At 35.9% G+C, this 19,631-nt stretch overlaps 1 protein-coding gene across 1 annotated transcript in view; it reads right to left on the bottom strand.

Moving 5' to 3' along the window:
- Positions 1-4: 4 nt before the first annotated feature.
- LOC128553362 (baculoviral IAP repeat-containing protein 3-like) overlaps positions 5-19,631 on the bottom strand; it is a gene marked incomplete at both ends in the record, with an annotated part of 47,784 nt that continues 28,157 nt past the window's right edge. Inside the window, 8 exons of the mRNA XM_053534501.1 lie at positions 5-232; positions 2,786-2,872; positions 3,492-3,605; positions 4,736-4,784; positions 5,447-5,556; positions 6,429-6,488; positions 8,052-8,348; positions 10,148-10,261. Coding sequence (XP_053390476.1) covers positions 5-232; positions 2,786-2,872; positions 3,492-3,605; positions 4,736-4,784; positions 5,447-5,556; positions 6,429-6,488; positions 8,052-8,348; positions 10,148-10,261 — 1,059 coding nt within the window. The remainder of the gene's footprint in view (positions 233-2,785; positions 2,873-3,491; positions 3,606-4,735; positions 4,785-5,446; positions 5,557-6,428; positions 6,489-8,051; positions 8,349-10,147; positions 10,262-19,631) is intronic.

The following is a 19,631-nucleotide window of genomic DNA, read 5'->3' on the forward strand; positions in this document are numbered from 1 at the left end:
AACCAGTCTGCTGGTTCTGAGAGGGCCCATGAGCTTTCTCCTGCTGTAACAGAAGCTGAAGTACAAGACTGTTGGACCTCGGCTGCAACAGAACCTGATGATGAACTCACAGTAGATGTAGCGGTACCAGCACTGACTATGGAGGTTGCAGTATATATGCTTGAAGTCGTGTTCACAATAGAAGTTCCTATACTGGTTCCTCTGTGTACAACTGAAGACGGGATACTGGTTCCTGTATATACAACAGAGGAAAGAGTGCTGGTTCCTACTAAAGAAGTTGCTGTAGAAGTAGGTGGAGGTCGAATGCCTAATTTTAAAATTATACAAGAGGACCACGATGGTCCTGAATCGCTCACCTCTTCCCACATGACCCAGTTTTGAGTATGACGTCGTTTTTTCTATTATTTGACATAGTGACCTAGTTTCTGAGCTCATGTGACCCAGTTTTGAACTTGACCTAGATATTATCAAGATAAAAATTCTGACCAATTTTCATGAAGATCCATTGAAAAATATGGTCTCTAGAGAGGTCGTAATGTTTTTCTATTATTTGACCTATTGACCTAGTTTTCGAAGGTACGTGACCCTGTTTTGAACTTTACCTAGATATCATCAAAGTGAACATTCTCACTAATTTTCATGAAGATCTCATGAAAAATATGGCCTCTAGAGAGGTCACAAGGTTTTTCTATTTTTATACCTACTGGCCTAGTTTTTGACCGCACGTGACCCAGTTTCGCACTTGACCTAGATATCATCAAGGTGAACATTCAGATCAATTTTCATGAAGATCCATTGAAAATATGGCCTCTAGAAAGGTCAAAAGATTTTAATAATTTTAGACCTACTGACCTAGTTTTTGAACGCAGTTGACCCAGTTTCAAACTTGACCTAGATATCATCAAGATGAACATTCAGACCAACTTTCATACAGATCCCATGAAAAGTATGGCCTATAGAGAGGTCACAAGTTTTTTTTCATTATTTGACCTACTGACCTAGTTTTTGAAGGCACGTGACCCAGTTTCGAACTTCATCAAGGTGAACATTCTGACCAATTTTTATGGAGATCCATTAACAAGTATGGCCTCGAGAGAGGTCACAAGCTTTTTCTATTTTTAGACCTACTGACCTAGTTTTTGACCGCACATGACCCTGTTTCGAACTTGACCTAGATATCATCAAGATGAACATTCAGACCACTTTTCATACAGATCCCAAGAAAAATATGGCCTTTAAGAGAGGTCACAAGGTTTTTCTATTATTTGACCTACTGACCTAGTTTTTGACGGCACGTGCTCTACTTTCGAACTTGACCTAGATATCATCAAGATGAACATTCAGACCAACTTTCATACAGATGCCATAAAAAATATGGCCTCTAGAGAGGTCACAAGGTTTTTCTATTATTTGACCTACTGATCTAGTTTTTTATGGCACGTAACCCACTTTCGAAGCTGACCTAGATATCATCAAGGTGAACATTCTGACCAATTTTCATGAAGATCTCATGAAATAATTGGCCTCTAGAGAGGTCACAAGGTTTCTCTATTTTTTGACCTACTGACCTAGTTTTTGACCGCACGTGACCCAGTTTCGACCTTGACCTAGATATCATCAAGATGAACATTCAGACCGACTTTCATAGAGATCCCAGACAAATATGGCCTTTAGAGAGGTCACAAGGTTTTTCTATTATTTGACCTACTGACCATGTTTTAAATGGCTAGTGACCCAGTTTCAAACTTGACCTAGATATCATCAAGGTGAACGTTCTGACCAATTTTCATGAAGATTTTGTGAAATATATGGCCTCTAGAGAGGTCACAAGGTTTTTCTATTTTTAGACCTACTGACCTAGTTTGTGATGGCACGTGACCCAGTTTCGAACTTGACCTAGATATCATCAAGGTGAACATTCTGACCAATTTTCATGAAGATCTTGTGAAATATATGGCCTCTAGAGAGGTCATAAGGTTTTTCTATTTTCAGATCTACTGACCTAGTTTTTAATGGCACGTGACCCAGTTTCGAACTTGACTTAGATATCATCAAGATGAACATTCTGACCAACTTTCATAAAGATCCCATGAAAAATGTGACCTCTAGAGTGGTCACAAGCAAAAGTTTACGGACGCACGCATGGACGAACGACAGACACCGCGCGATCACAAAAGCTCATCTTCTCACTTTGTGACAGGTGAGCTAAAAAAAACCACTTATAAATAAGGTATGCATATTATCATGTTATGATTAAATTGTTTTCTTCAATGTCGAGTTTAAATTAACTATTATATTTAAAAATATATAATAAGAAAATTTCGTGATGAAAATATCATGGAGTGCCTATTTTTTTCATGCATTTCAAAAATTCTGAAATACATTCAAGCTGCCAACCTTTCTCATTTAAAAATATTAGTTTGTTTGTACATGTATAATTAAAGTTTAGGTCAAATGACTTTCCAGCTTTAACTTGGTATCTGTTTATAAACAGTGACTTCATGTCAGCCTGCTGGATAGTTTACTCCCATGAGACGTATTTGATTCCAGTTAGATTAAAACCAATACAATGTCATGTAATAGTGACTCAGTCAGCAAATATAACTATTGGGCCAAGGCAGCCTCTCCTTTTAAATATCTCAAGAGAGCGTCAAAGAACAGTCAACATAGCAATGCTTATAATGCTTATAGATTCTAAATGCTCCGTTACAAGATTTTAATTCATCTCCTTACAGCAGCCGCTAGGACCAGTCATTCCAGTGTCAACAGTTATACAATAACTTACCTGTATTGCTTGAATTACCAGTTAATCTGCTCTCTTCCTCGTCCTGTAACCAGGTTAGAACTTGTTGGGTAGTGACCACTAATGACCCTGTAGTCGGAAACAACATAAACTGGTAAACATACCTTCTGCTGATCTTTAAACTGCTCATCTTTAAACTAGAGATTGTTTTTCAAGCGTTCACGGTAAAAGAGAAGTAACACACACACACCACAGAAGTCGACAAATCAATGGTTATAACCCCACTGAATATCATTATCCTAGAGCAAGCCGATGATATGCACAACGACTTGGAATAGATTTGTGAACAATGTAAATTACGACAAATCAAGGGCCATAACTCATTTGAAAATCTCTGAAATGCAACATGCTGATGACATGCACAACAATGTTTGGCAGAAGTTTTGTGTAAATCCGCCGTATAGTGTCAGATGAGTTGCGTGGACACACTTTGTGACAGACAGACGGACCACACCAAGACAATATGTCTCCGCACCATTTTTTGCCGAGAGACATAATAATCTATCACTTAGTTACTGAATTTACAGTCAGCTTTTTAATAACCACAATTTAAAAGAATCTGTAGATAACAATTACGAACAGGAGTATCAAATAATAGCACTTTTGCATTTTTGCTTACTTTTATATTTCATCATATTGACACACTCGATTATTAAAATGCTTAAAATGCAAGAAATATAAGACAAACCTGTTTGTAGTCTTACAGCTAAGATCGCCTCTTTTGTCCGATCTACAGAGTAGCCCATCTCCCGCATAACAGCGGCAGCTTCAGTTGTCATTGGATCGGGAGGATTACGATTCTCTACAATATCAACACAAATTGTTGGCATTAATCTATTGACAGTGATCAAAACCATTTTGAACTGAACTTCGATATTTTGTGACTTCACTTAACTTAAGAAATATTCTCTTGTTTTGCAATATGTAAGATGTGAACACAATTTTCTTGTAGTAAATGCTCCGAAATTGGTTCATAAGTAAAAAGCTCAAATTGTTTTACTATCAACAGGAGAAATGAAACCAGAGCTGTCGGATGACAGCGCGCTCGACTATTAGAATGGGGTCAAAATATTACCATAGATTTTCAGAAAAAAGAAGTAATGGATTAAACACAAAAATATGGACATGTACGAAAACAGAACCAATTTCCAAATACAAAAAGGGCCATAATTCAGCCAAAATTGATGACAGAGTTATGTACTCTTGTCTACTGATAGAGACTATTATAATGAACAAGTTATAAAAGTTTCAAAGCCATATGTCAAACACTTTACACAAAATATGAACTGGTACAAAAAATTTAACCAAGATTTCTAGGTTAAATGGGGCCATAATTCAGCCAAAATCCTTGATGGAGTTATGTACTCTTGCCTATAACTGAACATGGTAATGGTTAACAAGTGTTGAAAGTTTCAAAGCTTTATCTCAAAAGACTTTGTCAAAATGTGGACTGGTACGAAAAACTTAACCAAGATTTCTAAGTCAAAAAGGGGCCATAATTCAGCCAAAATCCTAGATGGAGTTGCGTAATCTTGCCTATAACTGGACATGATGATGGTAAACAAGTGTTGAAAGTTTCAAAGCTTTATCTCAAAAGACTTTGTCAAAATATGAACTGGTACGAATAACTTAACCAAGATTTCTAAGTCAAAAGGGACCATAATTCAGTCAAAATGCTTGACAGAGTTATGTACTCTTGTCTACAACTGGACATGGTGATGGTAAACAAGTGTTGAAAGTTTCAAAGCTTTATCTTAAAAGACATTGTCAAAAAGTGGACTGGTACCAAAAACTTAACCAGGGTGTGACGCCGACGCCGTGAATAGGATAGCTCTACTTATTCTTCGAATAGTCAAGCTAAAAATAATTTCAAAATTGGACTATATGGTTTAATATACTCTTGGAGTATCTAAAATAAATAATACCACATACCATCTCGTCTCTGTGCAATCTCTTTTTGTTGTCGTTGTTGCTCAGCCATCTGCAAAAGAAGTGAAATTTGCAAAATGTTTTGAACTGATTTAAACATAGAACTCATGAATTCTAATGACTATAAATATTCTGCAAAGTATTGTCAGTATGTCTGAAGTCATTAGTCCATCATCTTTGATAGACAGGAGAAAGTTGTCAGTTAACAACCAATAACAAATCCGTATTTGTATGGATTTAAAGTTTTTATTTCCTGAACAATATCGCTCTTAATATAACTAAATATTCTTCCAAGCCAAGCTTCTCCATTGTTGGGTTAAGGGTGGTTCTCTATTGAAAAGCCATTACTCATAAAGGTATAGAAACTCTCACTGAAACATTTGAGTGTTGTATAAATTTCAGTTTTTTTTACTACCCTGCAGACCTAAAATCATCTTTAACATCTTAAAATTCCTAAATTTCAATCAATAACCTAATTAAGTATCCCAACGACTTATAGCATGTTTACGTGTGTAAGCTATCCACAGGAATTTTTTAAACAATATTTCCTTTCAATCTGAATAAGGTTTAAGATCCTTCTGCATTGCCAAAATAAATTAACACACTTTTAAAACTTTTATTTCAATATATTTGGATGAAGACGTATCGACCCATACCTCCACGCTGACTCGCATTATTTCACCAGCAAAAGAAATGCACCACTTCTAAACTTACATGTTTTTGATGCCGTCTCTGAACTGCAGCCACATATCTCTCGCCTTTCAATTTGTTGACATATTCACAATGCGGGAACCATCTTGTATGTTCCAACATTGGATCATCACCTGTTATACATATATCGCTGAGAATACAAAACAGCATCTGAAGCATTTTTGTAACTATTTTTACTATTGTGACAAACGGAATTATAGCCAGAACATCCAATTCAAATTGGAGTAAATACCTAATATTTAGGTATGTACTGATATGCCATTATTTATCAAGATATAATGTAGACTTGGCCATAATACATTAAGTTTGGGTGCAGCCTTGTTCATGATTCACGTAGTGCAGGCTTGGTAATAATACGTTAAGATTTGGTGTACTTTATGCCATGATTCATCAAGATGTGATATAGCCTTAGCTGTAGTACATTAAAATTTGGTGCAGCCTTGGCATAATTTTCTGAGATGTAACTGTATCCTTGGCCATGGTTCATTAAGATATGATGTAGCCTTGGCCGTAGTACACTAAGAGTCAGTGTAGCCATGGTCACGATTCATTAAGATGTAATGTAGCCTTGGTCATGATTCACAAGATGCAATATATCAGTTATTATTTCCTATTCCTATTCTATTGTGTATTTCGAGAAATATGCTCACATCACTTTATTTATTTCACAGAATAAAATAATATCAACTGTTTTTTCCTAAATTATTCAAAGGTAAAAGGACAAATAATTGTTTAGATTGGTTCAATTGCACATTATTCTAACAAAAGGTTTTAAAAAAACGTATCACGTAGTGTACTTTCAAGGACACGTGTTTATATCTACACTTACTGCTCTAGATATTTTATGATCTGTCTCATGACAGCCAAAGAGACAGACACAGACAAAGGAAAGTATCCTGTTTTGTTACTCTGCTCTATGATGGACAGTATTAGATACATTATTCATCAAAACGTGAATGAAACAAAGTCTCATCATGCAACCTACCTGGTTCCCAGTTCCGCAGACCCCCACCACAACAATAACAGCGAGTAAAATCTGCTACACCTGTAAAATACACGATGGTTTATTGTTACTAAAATATATCCTGATACAAGTTTCATGGTTGTTTATTTTGTTTTACGTTTTGTTGCAAGTTTCCGGTATGTTAGTGAAAGTTAGCATGCATATGGTAATAATAACTACCTCATATGTCAAATGCTTAATTTAGCAAGTTATCTTGCTAATTAATGCAAGTATAATTTTCTGATTTTTCACATTTCATCACTTTCACCAAAATTACCAGATAAAACAAGAGCTGTCATAAGAGACAGCACGCTCGACTATTTCGATGCTGGATAGTGAAACTGGGCACATCTGAGGAAACTAGAGCTGTCACTGGAGTGTTTAATGACTCCAATTGTGGACGAAGATATTGCACAATAGCCTGAGTCTATGTCAAAAATATCAACTTAAAGTAATAAGAGAGGTAAAGATAAAATGTATCAAAACACTATATAAGTATATCCTAAGCAAAAAGGGGCATAATTCATTAAATATTAGTGCCAGAGTTATGCAGCTTGTGTCATATAGTGTGGGTGATGATGTTGAACAACTATTTTAAGTTTGAATCAAATCCATTCAGTAATAACAGAGACAGAGTGAAAGTGCATCAAAACTTGAACCTAAAATTCTAAATAAAAAGGGGGAATAATTAATGAAAACTTGGTGCCAGAGTTATGCACCTTGCATCATATGATGTAGGTGATGATGTTGAACAACTATTTTAAGTTTGAATCAAATCCATTCAGTAATAACAGAGACAGAGTGAAAGTGCATTAAAATTTTAACCTAAAATTCTAAGTAAAAAGGGGAAATAATTCATGAAAAATTGGTCTCTTAGAGTTATGCACCTTGTGTCATGTGATAAGGGTAATGATGTTGAACAATTATTTAAGTTTGAATCAGATCCATTCAGTAATAACAGAGATAGAGTGGAAGTGCATAAAACTTTAACCTGAAATTCTAAGTAAAAAAGGGGAATAATTAATGAAAAATTGTGCCAGAGTTATCTCTGTCATATGATGTGGGTGATGATGCTGAACAACTATTTTAAGTTTGAATCAAATCCATTGAGTAATAACTGAGGCAGAGTGAAAGTGCACCAAAACTTTAACCTGAAATTCTAAGTAAAAAGGGGGAATAATTCATGAAAAAATGGTGCTAGAGTTATGCACCTTGTGTCATATCATGTGGGTGATGATGTTGAACAACTATTTTAAGTTTGAATCAAATCCAGTCAGTAATAACAGAGATAAAGGGAAAGTGCATCAAAACTTTAACCTGAAAATCTAAGTGAAAAGGGGGGATAATTCATAAAATATTGGTGCCAGAGTTATGGCCCTTATGTCAGATGATGTGGATGATGATGAGGAATAAGTATTTCAAGTTTGAATCAAATCCATCAAGTAATTACAGAGATAAGTTGAAAAAAGAGAAAGTGCACCAAAACTTTAACCAAGGTGGGGACGCAGAAAGACACCGACGCCGGGGCGAGTAGGATAGCTCTCCTTATACTTCGTATAGTCGAGCTAAAAATATAACGTTATTCTTTAGACAAAAGATACCCACCAACATAGAAGAAACCTGCTTCTGACATCTGTCTCTGAGTTTGATCCAAGTATTCTGGCCATCCTTGGTATGAGCTAACTCTAGAATCTATATTGACATAGTCTGGATGTTTAGGATTATCTACCACCACTGTTATTGTAGGATCTGTTTTTCCTCCAGCACCAGGTGCTGGGTTAGTTTGTCTTGTACCGGAAGCTGCTTCTACAGAAGGTGATGGAGTATTGCTTTGTTGTAAACCTTCTGTTGCTCTTGGAAAAGAAGTCAGTGCACCTGTGTTTGGGCCAGCTGTTCTCAAACCTAACCAAATCAAATATTTCTATATCAGTATGATTTCCTTTCAATGGGATTGTTTTCAACATTGTTTCAAATATATTGCTTCCAGCTTCCTGGCTCAAAAATAAATTTCATCTAGAAAAAAACCTGATATAAGAAAGGAAAAGAAATACATTTATGTTTTTATTTCTATTTAAACATGATGTAAAACACAGTAATATATTGTTTATTTAAAGATATTTATCTGTTGTAATTACAGTCAGTACATTGAAATTTCTGTTTCAGTACAGTTACAAAATATCTGGAATGTGAAATGTGAGAAAACCAACCACATATATTTACACAAATATATGTACCACAAATATTTTCTTTTTATTAACTATGTGTACTAGTATTATGTTTTTCAATGAAATAGGAATTAGTGATGTCATTCCTTTGTAACTGAAAATAAGGACGAATAAATCTTAAAGTATTTTGGTACTTATTATTTAATCCCTTTGATATCATGAAATACCATAGGCCTTGGCAAAAATCCCCCATTTTTACCTGATACATAGTATAGATACATGTCAAAAATAAAGAAATATCTAAAAATATCTTCTGGGTTACTGGATTTCGTCATATTTGTGTCTACTTTTTGATCTACCTAATTCATAATAATGTTTGAGTAAATTTGGATTTATTTTGTAAGATCCAGATTAAACAAGTAAAGGTTTCTGAAGGTGGTACATGTGTAGTATGATCTTTTTAAATTCTACATATAATCAAGAATGTCAGTGTTATGGCCTAACATATATCTGACTTTAACGTACAACATTGACATTGGACCGAATGACCGGGTTGTATATTCTGCATGTTGTCTCCATGAGGTTAACAATTGATGTTAATTTTATGAAAATACTTTCAAGAATTATGATACAGTGTTAACACAAATTTAAGATACTGTCCCCCGGATTTCTAAGTGTGACTACTTGCACCTATCACCTGGGTTTGTGCACTCTGTGAATTGTCTTGACGATGAAAACTACTGATGCTTGTTCTTTGAAAATCTTCAATGCGGTTTAGAAGACATAGCATGGACATGAAAGTGGTCACGGAATTTAGCTACTTAAATTCTTACCTCCAAGTGTGAGCCTGATCTAAGACCTAGCAACCCACGTTGTGTTTTCTGTGTCCTCTTGGTGAGGTTAAATATTAATGTTAATTTTACATAAGCTTCCAAGCGGTTACGAGGATATGGAGCTGACACATTTATGCTATTTGATTTTTGACCTCTCAGTGTGACCTTGACCTTTCACCTACTTACTTGGATTGTATACTGTGTACGTTGTCTTGGTTAGGTTAACTAACAACAGATGCTAGTTTCATGAAAATCGTCCAAGTGGTTTAGACAACATGGCGCTGAAACAAAATTAAGCTACCCGATCTTTTAGCTCCATGGGTAACCTTGAACTTAGTTTAGTTGTGAGCTCTACACATCGTAAGTGCGACCACTACCTTGGACTTAGAGATTTGGGTAGTTCCTCTGCATATCTTTGTGAAGTGAATAACTGATGTAAGTTCTATGAAAATCATCCAAGTGGTTTAGACAATATGGAGTGGGCACAAGTTAAACTTTTATATATTTGAGCTCAAATTGTGACTTTGACCTGGGACTTTTGGCTTTTGGTTCTGCATGCCGACCTTGTGAGGTAAACAATTGGATATAAGTTTCATGACAATCATCCAAGCTGATTAGACAATGTGGAATGGACACAAGTAAAGCAATATGCTTAAAATTATTCAGCCAATCCACTGACATACTATGACGCTCATGAAATTACCTGAAAAAGTACAAGCCCCCACTGGCCCACCCAGTAAGGAGGAGGGGCGGATACCTGGTAGTTGACTCCCTGTACCTGAAGACGAGCTGCCACTGTTCAAAGGATCAATGCCAACTGTAAAGAAAAAGAATAAATAATAAAACAGATATTTTCTTTCACCAAAGTAACCATTATTATCTTTAAATATACAATTTTGTGATTATTTGTCAAGTCAGATTTAAACTGACATTTACTGCAGAGGTTTTACTCCTGTTAACTAAGGATTTTTCTAGTTATTGTTACATAATTATATTTTCTTAGAAGAAAAAAAAAACAGAGTTCTGTTAATAAAAGACATATTAAAGGGTAAGCGACCTTTGTTTGAAAGGACAATCTGAACCAACTATCAAGTACGGAAAATCAACAAGATGCTAAATTCTCATTCTGTTGAACAAAGGTGCTCATTTAAAAAACGTCTAACATATCAGGTGTACTATTACATCAGTAATCAGTTGCACGACACTACAATGTAGAAGACCACAAAAGATATATTGTGGTTCTGGTAACATGCCGGTAATAAACGTTCGATAGGTACACACTTGATTTCATTCCTAATTTTCCATTCAGTAATTTGGGCAAAAGAATAATGTATTTATGTTTGTTGTTTTATCATTTATGTAGATACTTGTCTGTCAATTAATATATACATCTGTCCAAAATCAGTTTAAGATAGTTTCTTAAAGGTTCTTAAATCCAACACAATCTTACAAATACCATCTCCGAAGGCAAGAAAAAAAAAGTTTGGTTGCACCGTTACCTTACATGAAACTGTGATCAAAAGATAATAGGTAAGGGAAGATTTCTCGGAAGCACAGAGCACCAAAAACACAGCCCCAGAGCCATGCATTTGCATAGTAGGCCCACAACTAAAAGAAGCTGTCATGGAAAAATATTTCAGATGGGTTGCTTCAAACATCCAACAAGTACATATTAATTTATGCTAAATATAAATGAAGTCGAAGGAAATGGTAAGGGGTAAAATGGGGTCAGGGGAGGAAACCGAAGGGGAAAGTTGAACAAAGATGAACATACAAGGAAATGCCATGTTCTTTAAAAACAGTCGAACTACTGTGACTACAACGTAAACCACAATAGCACAGACACTCATATACCAAAGATAAACACACAATTAGGCGTAAAAAATATTGTTTGTTTCCGGTGGCCCGACCTACCCTATTTTTTGGCCGCCGACCCTAAACTTTTTTAGCGGTAAAATCGGGCCGCATATTTTTGTGACGCCGCGCAATAAAAATCGTGCCGTACATGTTCAACTTCACCTGCACACAAAACTTCAAATATAACAATATGATGACAGGCCTCGACCTTAGCAGTGGACAGTCGGACCGACGCAACCAAAATATCGGCAGGTCCACTATCAAAAGTCACGGTCTGCAAATAAAATAAAACCCTTAAAAGTGAAAAATAGGGGAAAAACTCGTACCCATATCGGCGAATTCACAAAACCAAAGTTGACGGCATTATACAGTTGTAAGCATTGGCGAGTTAAAGTCAGGATAGCACGAATGGACTACTCCGCCGATCGGGCGAGTGGTTTTTACGTGGTAACTTTACCAAAATGAGAAATTACATCAGGCAAAATTACCTGGATTGACTGGAATTTACCCGCGAATCGTAAAAATATCAAAACGTCATGCTGGTAATTTTCCATTCTACAAGCACGTGTGCCCTATCGTAATATCTAATTTACATCGCGATTACTTTTGACACAAAAAACGCGCATAGTGCATTCATTTTTAATATAATTGCTTCAAATTGTCAACACCGCTTGAGAACTAATACAGTTTGAATTCTTTAACAATTTTAATAAGATATCGACAGGAATGTAGGCAAAATTCTTTGAAAACGATCAAATTTTCATATAATGTTTTGTAAAATTTCAAACAGCGCGATCTTGATTATTTCTTTCTTTCTTAAAGTAAATAAACGGTACTTTTGACCAGAAAGTACAAAAAACACAATTAAAAGATCTTAAATAATGAAAAGGCGGCAGCAATTTAAATACATGGAGTAAAACGATTTTCGGCAAACAGATTTCTGTTAGCGCGGCAGAATAGGTTACGTGACCTCGTGTACATAAATAGAAATGTGGTTTTAAAATAAAGCAGTATGATGTTGTTGCGGTTTTTAATAATTTTAAATGATTCTTTGTACATGTATTTTTTGACACAACACTTTGTTAGATATTCTTCTCGGACAATAATGTAAATTTCTTGAGGGCAAATAGGTCATAGAGGTAGGATATCCACTATCATCGTTCACGGTTTGACACATTTACATGTCAGTTTATTTGAGATATTGCACATTCGCTTTTAAAAGATTAAAGAAAAAACTTTTTTTATTGATTTCTTCTCAATTTAAGGAATCGAGAATGTACGATCAGACAGTGATGTTTCACATGGCGCGAAAACATGACGTAATGCCATGACAATCTCGGGCAACTATACCGCTTTGATCTCCGCTTTAGATGCCAAAATAACCGACACACTTTAGTTTTTTTGTTAATTGATGATGAAAACAAGGCCAATATCTTAGTTTATCACCTGAATAATTACTGATAAATGTTAATGTTTTTTTTTCACTTTCAACACGGATCGAGTGGATGATGACTATTGTGTCCATATTTTGGGACACTTTTCAGTGGTGTGTTACAAAAAACATAACTTTAACGGCTTTTCACATCCCAGGAAAATGTAATGTTTATGCAGATGCTCTCAGTAGACAAAAATTAAATGCGGATATGGAATGGATGTTAGATCACAAAATTTTTTATGTAATCATGAATAGATATGGACCGTGTGAAATAGATATGTTTGCAGCAAACAATAATTACAGACTGCCTCGGTATGTTTCATACCTACCAGACCCTCGTGCTTATGCTATAAACGCTTTTTCTTTGAAATGGACTGATCTTAATTGTTACATGTTTCCACCTTTCAGTGTAGTGGGAGCAGTGTTACAGAAAGTAGAAGCAGAACAGGCATCAGTGGTGTTAGTGGCACCCTTGTTTACAACGCAACCATGGTTCCCACAACTACTAAAAATGGTAACAGCACATCCATTTTTGTTACCAAAAGGAAATCACATTCTCCAAAATCCATTAACCAGAAAACACCACCCGATGGAAAAACTACAACTGTGTGTTTTCAAGATATCAGGACAGAATTGTGCAGTCAAGGCATTCCAGAGGCAGCTGCCGACATTATCCTTGCATCCTGGAGATCGACCACTAAAAAACAGTATGGGACGTATCTCTCCCAATGGCTGTCATTTTGTAGTGAACAACAGATCCCTCCATTTTCACCATCTGTAAATATGCTAATACAGTTCTTGACAACATTGTATGACCGGGGTTTACAGTATAGCGCAATTAACACTGCAAAGTCAGCAATAGCTAGCGTAATAAATTTTTTAAGCAATAAACAACTTGGAAACCATATACTTATTAAACAGTTCATGAAGGGAGTGTCTGAAATTAGACCTGCTCTTCCGAAGTACAACTGTACTTGGGACGTTGCTATTGTGCTAAAATTTTTCAGTTTACAAAAACCTGTAAATCAATTATCAATTCAAGAGTTAGGAACAAGATTAGCGACACTTCTCGCACTAACGACAGGCCAAAGAACTCAAACGCTTTTCTTCATGGATCTTAAAAATATTGTTTTAACTGACACTGACGTAAAAATACGGATAGGAGATCCACTTAAACAATCAAAAGTTAACTGTCATCTGGGAGAAATATATATTGAAGCATATCCAGATGAAAAACTCTGTGTTGTTAGAACTTTGAAAGAATATGTTCAACGAACAGAACAAAAACGCGAAGACACAACAAAACTTTTCATAAGTTCCCAAAAACCATTCAAACCAGTATCTAGTTGTACTATAGCAAAATGGATTAAATCTGTGTTAGGCAAAGCCGGAATCGACATGTCAGTATTCACTGCTCATAGTACTCGTTGGGCATCCACAAGTGCACTAACTAACAGAGTGCCAATTGATACAATCCTTAGAACTGCTGGTTGGAAAAGAGATTGTGTTTTTAGAAAGTTCTATAAAAGGGACATAACAAACAATAGTGATTTCAGTAATGGGATCTTAAAGCTAAATCAGGGAAAAGCATGAAAAAATTATCATGAGACAAAACTGTTGTGTGAGGACTAAGCTGTTAAAATTATTTCAGGATGTACAGTTATAATCAGGGCATAATATTTTCACTAGTCAATTTTATAATGACTTGCTAGTCAAAATTTTTGATTAAGTTTACTTTTTGTTTTCTAGTCGTATAAATTTCGTAATAGTTAACTAGTCAATTTAGTTGGTAGTAGTGTATCTTATATTTCATATCTATACAACTGTTATACATGTTTTTGATTTTTATACACACATACATGGATGTATTTTATACTGTTTACAACTTTTGCATAATGTTTGCTATGTTTATGTTTGTATATAGTGTACATAAAGTTTTATTTCATGTAAAAATTGGTTATTTGTTTCCAGTTATAATTTAGGCCTAAAAGAAACAGGATCACCATGAACATGGACTCTAAAAACTCCAGTGATTCTGATTAGGTAGATTAGGATAACAAAATTGACAAATTAAACGAAACTTACCATAAGTTGAAGTTTGATGTTAATTTTGTTAGTCCTAATCTACCAAGAATCACAGGCCCACCCATTTAACCCACCCTATTAGGAGCTTGGGCTTTCTTCCATGGTTCATGATGATACCTCTCTAAAGTCTGAATTTGCGTGTCACGTGACCACGTTCACTCCTGTGATTCTTGGTAGATTAGGACTAACAAAATTAACATCAAACTTCAACTTATGGTAAGTTTCGTTTAATTTGTCAATTATTTTAGAAATAAGTCCCGTTTGTTTGAGTCATATGAAGTTATGACGTCTACAACGTCACAATTTATGTGATAGAATTGGAGGTCCACTAAAGTCTGAGCAGGTCTACTAGATTTTAGCTGTTGGCGACCTGCTGAAAAAAGTCAAGGTCGAGTCATGAAAAGTCAGTTTTTAGATGGGATTTGTAGTAGTAAGACCTTAAACAACCACTTGTAGCTTTATTAATTCACAATTTGGGCAAACCAGTCAAAACTCCATTGTCTGGCATTTCCAGTTAATCCAGAATTTTAGATTGGGGTAGGGGGTGATGAGAGAATCCACAGCAATATTTCATTCAAGTTTCATGTTTAATTTAATATAAACCCTGTTCTCCGCAAGTAATTGCCAACTTCTCCACATGAATTAGCGGCGGAGAATGAATGATATAGGACACATGACCCAGTTTTGAGTATGACGTCGTTTTTTCTATTATTTGACATAGTGACCTAGTTTTTGAGCTCATGTGACCCAGTTTTGAACATGACCTAGATATTATCAAGATAAAAATTCTGACCAATTTTCATGAAGATCCATTGAAAAATATGGTCTCTATAGAGGTCACAAGGTTTTTCTATTATTTGACCTATTGACCTAGATTTTTAAGGCACGTGACCCAGTTTCAAACTTGACCTAGATATCATCAAGGTGAACATTCTGTACAATTTTCATGAAGATCCATTCAAGGGTATGGCCTCTAGAGAGGTCACAAGGTTTTTCTATTTCAAGACCTACTGACCTAGTTTTTGATCGCAGCTGACCCAGTTTCAAACTTGCCCTAGATATCATCAAGATAAACACTCAGACCAACTTTCATACAGATCCCATGAAAAATATGGCCTCTAGAGAGGTCACAACGTTTTTTCATTATTTGACCTACTGACCTACTTTTTGGTGGCACGTGACCCACTTTCGAACTTGACCTAGATATCATCAAGATGAACATTCTGACTAATTTTTATGGAGATCCATTCACAAGTATGGCCTCTAGAGAGGTCACAAGGTTTTTCTATTTTTAGACCTACTGACCTAGTTTTTGACCGCACATGACCCTGTTTCGAACTTGACCTAGATATCATCAAGATGAACATTCAGACCAACTTTCATGAAGATCCATTGAAAAATATGGCCTTTAAAGAGGTCACAAGGTTTTTCTATTATTTGACCTACTGACCTAGTTTTTGAAGGCACGTGACCCACTTTCGAACTTGACCTAGATATCATCAAGATGAACATTCAGACCAACTTTCATACAGATCCCATGGAAAATATGGCCTCTAGAGAGGTCACAAGGTTTTTCTATTATTTGACCTACTGACCTAGTTTTTGATAACACGTGACCCACTTTCAACCTTGATTTAGATATCATCACGGTGAACATTCTGACCAATTTTCATGAAGATCCATTGAAAATTATGGCCTCTAGAGAGGTCACAAGGTTTTTGTATTTTTAGAGCTACTGACCTAGTTTTTGAAGGCACGTGACCCAGTTTCGAACTTGACCTAGAATTTACCAAGATGAACATTCTGACCCATTTTCATAAAGATCCCATGAAAAATGTGACCTCTAGAGATGTCACAAGGAAAAGTTCACGCACGCACGGACACACGCACGGACGACGGACACCGCGCGATCACAAAAGCTCACCTTGTCACTTTGTGACAGGTGAGCTAAAAACAACAACAAAACGCAAACATGTAAATCAAGCATTTATTTCGTAATATTAAAATACACAACCAAATGGCATTTTATATTGCTAAAACATCATTAAAGGCATTGTACATTCAGGTGTAAATCAAACATAACAATAGGATGCATGTTTATAAGGTTTATAATCTCCCTGTTTGAAACTATGATGGTGTAAGGTTAATAAAACAAGAGGACCATGATGGTCCTGAATCGCTCACCTGTTCCCACATGACCCAATTTTGAGTATGACGTCGTTTTTTCTATTATTTGACAAAGTGACCTAGTTTTTGAGCTCATGTGATCCAGTTTTGAACTTGACCTAGATATCATCAAGATAAAAATTCTGACTAATTTTCATGAAGATCCATTGAAAAATATGGCCTCTAGAGAGGTCAAAAGATTTTTCAAATTTTAGACCTACTGACCTAGTTTTTGACCGCAGTTGACCCAGTTTCAAATTCGACCTAGGTATCATCAAGATGAACATTCAGACCAACTTTCATACAGATCCCATGAAAAGTATGGCCTCCAGAGAGGACACAAGGTTTTTCTATTTTTAGACCTACTGACCTAGTTTTTGACCATATGTGACCCAGTTTCGAACTTGACCTAGATATCATCAAGATGAACATTCAGACCAACTTTCATACAGATCCCCTGAAAAATATGGCCTTTAGAGAGGTCACAAGGTTTTTTTATTATTTGACCTACTGACCTAGTTTTTGATGGCACGTGACCCAGTTTCAAACTTGACCTAGATATCATCAAGGTGAACATTCTGACCAATTTTCATGAAGATCCATTCAAGGGTATGGCCTCTAGAGAGGTCACAAGGTTTTTCTATTTTAAGACCTATTGACCTAGTTTTTGATCGCAGTTGACCCAGTTTCAAACCTGACCTATATCTCATCAAGATAAACATTCAGACCAACTTTCATACAGATCCTATAAAAAATATGACCTCTAGAGAGGTCACAAGGTTTTTTCATTATTTGACCTACTGACCTACTTTTTGATGACACTGACCCACTTTCGAATTTGACCTAGATATCATCAAGATGAACATTCTGACCAATTTTTTATAAAGATCAATTCACAAGTATGGACTCTAGAGAGGTCACAAGGTTTTTCTATTTTTAGACCTACTGACCTAGTTTTTGACCGCACGTGACCCATTTTCAAACTTGACCTAGATATCATTAAGGTCAATATTCAGACCAACTTTCATACAGATCCCATGAAAAATATGGCCTTTAGAGAGGTCACAAGGTTTTTCGATTATTTGACCTACTGACCTAGTTTTTGATGGCATGTGACCCAGTTTCGAACTTGACCTAGATATCATCAAGTTGAACATTCTGACTAATTTTCATGAAGATTTTGTGAAAAATATGGCCTCTAGAGAGGTCACAAGGTTTTTCTATTTTTAGACCTACTGACGTAGTTTTTGACCGCACGTGACCCAGTTTCAAACTTGACCTAGATATCATCAAGGTGAAGATTCTGACCAACTTTCATAAAGATCCCATGAAAAATGTGACCTCTAGAGTGGTCACAAGCAAAAGTTTACGCACGCACGCACGAACGGACGGACGCACAGACGGACGACGGACGCTGCGCGATCACAAAAGCTCACCTTGTCACTTTGTGACAGGTGAGCTAAAAAAAAAGAATTACCTACCTACCTACCCTATTTTTTTTGGCCATGTCACTGGAAACAAGCAATTTTTTTTAGGCCTTACGATCAACTGAATAACATAGAAAAAAGAAACAAGCAACACATAAGAAAACAGTAGGGCACCGTTATTGACTCACAAGCATACAAACGCACCCACACACACAAGTAGGAAAAACAATCAAGTACCGTCGTAGGTTTTGGCTGCCAAAACAAGGGGGAGCCACCTAACAGTAAAGGGGGAGGGGATGCAAAAAGTAGTGTAAATGCAAGGAAAAGAAGAGGGTAATAGGGGGAGTTTAACTTCGATGGTCTGTAAAATACATCACAGGGTAGATACTGATTAAGTTATTCGGGAACCACTTCTTTATTCAAATGAGACTGAACTTTAATCATACTGAAAAATGGGAACTTTGCTATTTATGAGAGCATAATATTACATTAATTCATGACTCCAGTTGGGAACTGAAGTTAAGTCATTGAACAATGGGAGTCATTAAATTTTGGTCAAGCACTGAATCATTTGTCTTAATCACCACTTTATGCAACATGATATAACATATTAATCGGATCAAACACTTAGGAAAGAAACAGATTGGGATAGGAATCATATCAGACAGCAAATCAATTTGACAAGGTTGTATATTAATTAACCTTATTGATCCTGTAAGTTTAACTGAGAAATCATCCCTTGTTTCAAATGGCAACAAGGTTAAAACCTGCACTGTGACAATAGAATGTTATGGGCAATATCTCTACTGTTTCAGTCATTCAAGCTAGAAAGAAACTGAAGAAACATTTCTAAAATTGTATGTTCTGGTAGAACTTCCTATTTATTATGTTTTCCTTTATATAATCTCGTATTTTGCCGCTATTCATGGAGCCTTTCTCATAAGGAAGTTATTTTATTTACACTGTCTTGTCTAACTTGTTTAAAATAGAGTATTGCGAGGGTTAGAGTTACACTGTTATACTTTAGGTCATATGATGAATTTTCCATCCTTTGACGGTAGAGGAAGACCCCAGGCATTTTTCAGGTATAGGAGAGTACCCTGATAGAACTGCTGACGTTGAAGCCAGCTGAATATTTTCCTCATGTTTTTGAACCCACATCTGTGAGGGGAAATTGATTAGAAGTTAGCAAAGCCACCCGTACAGCCAAAGACGAC

Source organism: Mercenaria mercenaria, unplaced genomic scaffold, assembly GCF_021730395.1.
Source record: "Mercenaria mercenaria strain notata unplaced genomic scaffold, MADL_Memer_1 contig_3741, whole genome shotgun sequence".
NCBI classification, from domain to species: domain Eukaryota; kingdom Metazoa; phylum Mollusca; class Bivalvia; order Venerida; family Veneridae; genus Mercenaria; species Mercenaria mercenaria.